Source organism: Physeter macrocephalus, chromosome 5 (genome assembly GCF_002837175.3).
Source record: "Physeter macrocephalus isolate SW-GA chromosome 5, ASM283717v5, whole genome shotgun sequence".
NCBI classification, from domain to species: Eukaryota; Metazoa; Chordata; class Mammalia; order Artiodactyla; family Physeteridae; genus Physeter; species Physeter macrocephalus.
Window position 1 is genome coordinate 92,025,250 of NC_041218.1, and position 7,211 is coordinate 92,032,460.

At 43.7% G+C, this 7,211-nt stretch overlaps 1 protein-coding gene across 5 annotated transcripts in view; it reads right to left on the bottom strand.

Moving 5' to 3' along the window:
- NAMPT (nicotinamide phosphoribosyltransferase) overlaps window positions 1-6,989 on the bottom strand; it is a 66,032-nt gene extending 59,043 nt beyond the window's left edge. For 3 of the 5 annotated variants that reach the window (XR_008617453.1, XR_003679951.2, XM_028490185.2), the window contains exon 1: window positions 6,622-6,920. Coding sequence is in view for 2 of the 5 variants with exons in the window: in XM_028490185.2 (XP_028345986.1) it covers window positions 6,622-6,678 (57 nt within the window). In the remaining 3 variants the exon portion in view is untranslated. Of the gene's footprint in view, window positions 1-6,621 lie in introns of all 5 variants that reach the window. The other 2 variants (XR_003679952.1, XM_024115955.2) reach the window with 1 other exon arrangement.
- Window positions 6,990-7,211: the final 222 nt, after the last annotated feature.

A 7,211-nucleotide genomic window follows, 5' to 3' on the forward strand; every position in this document is an offset into this window, starting at 1 on the left:
GCGGAGCGGCTGGGCCCGTGAGCCATGGCCGCTGAGCCTGCGTGTCCAGAGCCTGTGCCCCGCAACGGGAGAGGCCACAACGGTGAGAGGCCCGCGTAACGCAAAAAAAAAAAAAAAAAAAAAAAATACAAAATTGTCTAGGCTTAATTAGAAATGAAGTATGACTTCTAAAATCTTCTTTGGAGAAACTTAAGAAAACTGTTTCAGAATTTAGCTAAAGAATCTAAGTCACGTAAGGCAAACTCTCTGGCAATTAACTATGAAACATAATTTACTATCAACCACCTACTCACACCCAATATGTTTAAAGAGGAATAAAATAGTATTATTCAAATCTATTTATACTGGCATATGCACATTGTTTTAACGGGAAAAAATTTTAAACAGAGCTTCTTAGTAAATATTTTCTAAGAATATAGCCAATAGATAATTCTAGTTTTGCTAGGTCTACTGTCCTCTTCATTTTACTTTCTGCTAAACTTATCACCCTGAGCCCCTTGAACTTTCACCAGAAAATGAGATGATATAGCAGAAATACAAATCAATAAATTGTTATTTTATAAATAGTTCATGCATTCACAAATATATACTCTGTACCAACTGTGTATCAGGCACTGTTTCAGATGCTGAGGATGGGGAAGTAAAATAGACTGACTAGTCCTTACTCTCATAGGGCTAGTGAGGGCTGAGAGATCATAAACAAAATAATTTGAGCTAGATGGATGCTATGAAAAATTAAAAGAAAATGATGGACTAGAAGGGGCCTGGGAGACTAAAGAGGAGGCCAAGAAGGCTTCTCTGAGATAGTAACATGTGAGCAAGATGTAAATGATGAGGAAATAGGAAATATCCTGACTTCCGGGACAGAAGAGAATGAAGACCACTGAGGCTGGTGCTCAGAGAGTGGGGAGGAGGCACAAGGTAAGGTCGGAGAGAGAGAGAGATGCAGGGACAAGATCATGTAAGGCTCCCAGGCTACCAAGGAGCTTGCATTCTACCTGAAGTGCAGTGGGAAGCCATTAGCATGCTTTAAGCTGGAATGAATATGATCTGATTCACATTTGACAAGGATCAGCTTGGCAGAGATGCAGAATGGATTACGGGGTGACCAGAGCGCACACAGAGCATTAACAGGCTACTGCCAAAGACTAGGTTAGGTGAGAGACTGGCTCAGTATCTTTGGAGAAGCAGGCTGATAGATTAGATTTGGGAATAAAGAGGGGAAGGAATGAAGGATGTCTCCTAGATTTTTGGCTTGAGCAACTGAGTGAATAATGGTGCCATTTACCGAGATGGGGAAAGCCATGGAAGGACTGGGTAGGGAAATCAAGAGCTTAGTTTTAAATATGTTAAGTAAACACTAACAAAAAGTTTCATAATATTCAAAATTAAAGTGACCTGCCAAAAGGGAGCCCTTAAATCATGTTGTTTTTCAGCACTGCTTTGACTTACATCACTAGAGAAAATAGTTGTACAATAAATTTAAAATTACTTATAAGATGAAGAGAAAAAAACCAAATTTCTCATAATATCCTCAGCAAACATTACCCCTAAAAATGTTTCCTCAAGTGGCACAGCCTTCCGCAACTAACAGAGTACTGCCAGCACATAAATATATGCGTGGTAAAGAACAGAGGCACACAGGAAAATGTAGCTCTTCTAATAAAACTTAGTTTCACAGTTAGTTATGTGGTTGATTTACTTCATGAAAAAATAAGCTTCTAAAAACTGCAATCCCAGATATCCCTGTATAACAGTTCAAGAGAGGTATGAGAAATATTTAAGTTGCATAGAATCTTTCTGTGAGAGCAAAGTATGATTTTCTCCTGAGCTTCTCTAGATTTCCCATAAGGGTGACGTGATATATTTCCAAGAGCTTTCCTCCCACAATGGGATCACATGACCAAAGGCAACTACTACTAACCTCCTTTTACAGTTAATCACTAAGAAATAATCACAAGCCAACATTTTAACAGCACCATGTGTACGGAAGAGCACATGGAATAACAGACCCAAAGTCACAAACTAAGCTATGTTACCTATGTAATATCTAAGGGCACTCATAAGAGGCACTTACATTGGCTAAGACTCTGCCTCTTCAAAGGTAATGTGCCAGAAACAGCAAAAATCATAACTGATTCTTTCCTCTTTTCAATATTATTCAAGATTTGTCAAGCCCTGGACTTCTGTTGCCCCAGAAAATAATTCATCGCTATTTGGCTTTTGAAGCAATAATAACTTCAAATACAACTTAAGGATTTTTGGATTACATTATTTTGGTGAAGGGGATAAATTGTAAAACCAGCCATTATCATTATGCTGCCTCTTCCCTTAAATCGGGCAGAGTTCCTGGCAACTTGTACCTTTTTTTTGCCACACCTTTAAGAGAGATTTCATAAACTGACAAAAAGGATACCAGTTTCTAGTATTTTTGTTTTGCAAGATACTCTACAATTATTACTGACCTAATCCAATCTTCCTATGAGGTATGTTCAAGATTTACATACAGGATTTTATTTCTGTTGCCTGGGTTTTTCCTATAATTTATAATATAAAACTTACTGGAAAAACTCTATCCTAAGAACGAACAGGTACTCTCTGACATACAAACTGCAGCAGGACTACGTGTCTCACAAGGCTTAGGCTGCTGCTGTGACCATACTTAAGTGCCTGTTCAGAAGCGGTGAAAGAGAAGCAGCTATGAAAAATAGGAACAGCTCAGAGGAAGACACTGCGTAGCTAAAAGTCCAAGGCAGGACTAACTTGCCCATAAGATTCTCATCTATCCCCAAATCTTTTCCTCCAAAAAGCCCCAAATTAAGATTTGTTATTCCGCTACTAATGAGGAAGCAAGCTCTTTTTTAAAAAAAGCTAACTTGGGTGCTTAATCATCATACATGAATTATACAGCCTCTTATAACTCTTCTAAAATCAACTTTCACCCATGTTAGATTGTAAGGGACATCTTTCGTATTTTATAATATCTAGTAGGCCTCCAATATTTATTAAATTAATGCATGAAAATGTGCTGAGTTCTAGATAACCATTTTTAAATGACCTTTTGAGAAGCAACCCACACTGGACAGCACATTTCATAACTAACATGTGATGTGGTTTAAACTGTAAATTGCTTAGGGATTACTTTCTTGTGCTATACATTATTTTTTCCAACTAGGGCTCAATTGACAACATCATCCATTTTAATCTGCTAACAGGTAAAATGTTCAGAAATGTTAAAATGATTCTCTGCTGTAGTTTGTTACAAACATTATCTGCATAGGAGGGGAAGGAAGAATGGAACAGAAATGAATCTCTTAATGATCCGGTCATTCAGAAACTGATCAATGGCTATCCCAGAAATAAGTGAAAAAAATGACCTGTCTCTTTTACAAAAAAACGTTCCAAATGCTTTTTAAGCACTGCAATGGCTAAGGCCAGCCCAAACACACCTTTCTCCAGCTGGCTTAGCACAATGTAAATATAACACAGTAGGTAATTTTCCTTTAAATCATTTTGAAAACATAAATGGTTAACACTTAAGATTAAGTGTCCTTTTCATTTGGAACAAGAACCCAGGATAAAAATAGAAGAAACAACCACATTCACCTATTTCCTTAGTTCATCAATATGTATAATAAAGTATGAGATTACAGAAATGAATATGTATCTTAAATGCCTCTCCTTTGGCCCAAATTGTCCTGATCCCTCTGGAAAGGATACAAGTGAAAACAAAATTCCCACATGTTGTCATGTGCTTGGACACTATCCCATCTACTTGCAAAACACCTTTCTCTAGTGCCTAGACAGCCAATTATCCTTGCTTCAGTTCTAGAAAAAATAAATCAACAATATTCTGCTCTCTTCCACCAATACATCTAAAGCTGTTAGCTCCCTACTTTAACTGGCCAACAGTATGCAAGTACTGATAAGGATATACATGTAACATTCTCATGTAATTTCCAAATAAAGTAATTTCACTACTTCTAGACTCAAGATTACCATTTCTGTCTCCTCCTCATCTAAGAAGATAAAAAGCCGAAAATGATAAACAGGCTATAAGGACCACTAGAAGTGTAAGGAAAATGAAACTTAAAAGACTAAATTGTGAGTGTGCAATACACTACTTATTTTACTGTACTGCTGTAAACCACTGTTATAAAACATATCCTGACTGAATCCTCTTGAGGGTTTTTTTGTGGGGGAGGGAGGGAAATGAAATATCTTACGAAGATGATAATCTTCTTAAAAGGTTTTATATTCGAAAGGGGATAAAATATACCAGTCTGACTTGAAAATGTACAGGAATAAACTTTATTAAATAGATGCAAATTCTGATAGTGCAGTTACGTATGCCTTGCTAGCAGATTAGAAAACTTTAAGATAACCACTCTTACCTTTCATCCCAGGAAATTGATGTTAAAGCAATTTACATTCCTTATATATAATGGCTAGAGGAACTACAAACGAAAGAAGCTTGCACACTGTTTTGTAATGTTTAAACCATTTTGAAAATATAAATGGTTAACACAAGTGTCTTTTTCATTTATAACAAGAACCCAGGATAAAAACATAAGAAACAACCACATTTACCTATTTCCTTAGTTCATCATTATGTATAATAAAGTATGAGATTACAGAAATGAATATCTATTTATTCATTTAAATTTATTTATTGTATTTATTTATTTTTGTCTGTGTTGGGCCTTCGTTGCCGCGCGCGGGCTTCTTATTGCGGTGGCTTCTCTTGCTGCAGAGCACGGGCTCCAGACGCACGGGCTTCAGCAGCGGTGGCTCGTGGGCTCTAGAGCGCAGGCTCAGTAGTCGTGGCCTACGGGATTAGTTGCTCCGCTGCACGTGGGATCTTCCCGGACCAGGGATCGAACCTGTGTCCCCTGCATTGGCAGGCGGATTCTTAACCACTGTGCTACCAGGGAAGCCCTGAACATACACTTTAAACGTCTGTTTTGTTTTTTTAAAAGTTGGACCAATCAACCTCCGTTTCCATTTCCCATTTTCAATAAAATAAGTTACATTAAAAAATTTGAAATTTTAAAGATTTAGTTAAGGATAAAGTTCTAGAAAACTATGCATGAGACCATTCTAAAATCACTATTAAAAAATACTCAAAACACTATAATTGAACTAAGAGACCACAAGAAGAGCACAAGTAAAAATATCCTTGATAGCACTATGATATCCTTGCAATTGTGTAGATTTCCACTTTAAAATTCCATTTAAAAGACCACTTGTTAAAGAAACTTGGTTCTACTTTAAATAATAACCCACCTAAATTATCATAAGTAGAATCTTAAGCCAGCTGGGAAGGAAAGTTCAACAGAGAACTTAAGTAAAATGGGATACTCCAAAATACTTGATTGGAATATTTAAGAAAAAACAAAAAGCAACAAAAACCAAAATTTGAAAACATTATGCTTTAATCACTATATTCCAAACTACCATGCTGCTCAACTAAAAACGAAAATTTATTCTGCGAAAGCGGAGTTTCCAGTCTGACATGTCATCTTTTAGGTGTCCTGGCTAACAAAGCTTGTTAGCAAAGTATAATCCAGTTTATTTCATATAATTTGGAAACTAGGGGAAAGGATATTTGCCGGATTTCTCTTTAATCACTCTTCCCTTTACTAATGTGTGTGAGTTTCAAATAAAATTAACGGGTCAGCTATACATGCAAGCGTCCAATAGCCATAGTAAGAGAATGTTGTGTCACTTCTCTCTCAACAAGTTCTCCAAAGTTAACTACAGTTCCTTTAACACCTCGTGTTTCACTTTCCTTTTCACAGAAATCTTGTAGTGGTCCTAATGGAATAAGGGCAGATCGGCCTTTCCAACAAGAGATAAGGAGCGTGAGTGATCACCAGGAGCAAAGGAGTTTGAAACGGAGCCCAGTGGAGTGGGACGGGGGAATCCAGCAGGGCTACCAGGGACAGATAAGTGTCCTCCGCACCCGGGCCACAGGCAGAAGAACGTGGCTGGCTGCTCTGGCACCCCTACTAGGACTTCGCCCACCCGTTCCTCGGGAAGGGGCGTACCTGCCGGCTAAGGGGTGAGCGCGCTCGACTCAGCTCCGCGGGGGAAACCCCACTTCTCAAACCCGGCTCACTCTTTCCACCGTGGAACCCCAGGGGCCGTTACCTAACTGACCCGCTCCTCGGGCGAGCCCTCGCCCAGCCCGGCCCGAGGCCAAAAGGCCGCGCTCCTGCGGAAGGCGTGAGCTCGGCCGGTGACGCCCCAGCCACCCCGGTCGCCGGCCCGCTGAGCCGAGCTGAGCCGCCCCGAGCCCCGGGCAGCGGGCGCGCGGCACCAGCTCGGGCCCGCCTCAGCCCCTCGCCGCGCCCCCCCCCCCAACCACGCACCCCCAGGCCCCGCCTCCTAGCCGTCTATCCCTCCATCCCTCCTCCATCCCTCCTCCATCCGCCTCCTCCCCACTGCGGCGCCAGCCTCACCTGCCCCTAGTCGCCGCCGCCGCCGCCGCCGCCGCGCCTTCCCTCGGGGCCGCCTCGCGCCACGACCCCAGCCCGGCCGCCCCTGCCCCGCAGCCTCGCGCTGGTCCCCGACGCGCCCTCTCTTCCTCCGTCACCTGCCCCCGCCCCGAGCTTCTACCTTGTACGAGTCGGTGGCCAGGAGGATGTTGAACTCGGCTTCTGCCGCAGCATTCATCTCGGGCCAGAGTGTAGGGGCCGCGCGCCGCGGTCTGCCCGGCGCGGCTGCGAGGAAGGAGAAAAATGGGCTTCACCGCGCTCCGTTGCTTAAGTCACCGCTCTGTCGGAGGGGGAGGGTGAGAGGAGGGGGAAACGGAGGCGGGAGGAGGGACCAGAGGAGGGCGGGCCTGGGAGCCGTGACGCGGCGGGGGAGGTGACGCGCGCGCTCGCAGTCTAGGGACTCCGGCGGCCTCCTCACCCCGGCTCCCCGCCCCCGCCCCATCGCCCCGGCGGGGACGCGAGGGGCGGGGCGCGGCCGCGCGTGCGCAGCGCGCAGGGGGGCGGGGCGGGTAGGACGTGAGGCTCGCTCCCTTCTCGGAGACGCCCATCCCGGGAAGCCTGAGGCTGCGGGGCCGCCCCGGCCCTTGACCCGGGCGCCGGCTTGGCTTTCTTTTCACTGCCCGGCGCAGTGGGGCGGGGCCGGGAGGGGGCGTTCCCAGCCTCGCCACCTCTGCGATTAGCCGGTTCGCCCGCCCCGCTGGCACCTTCCTG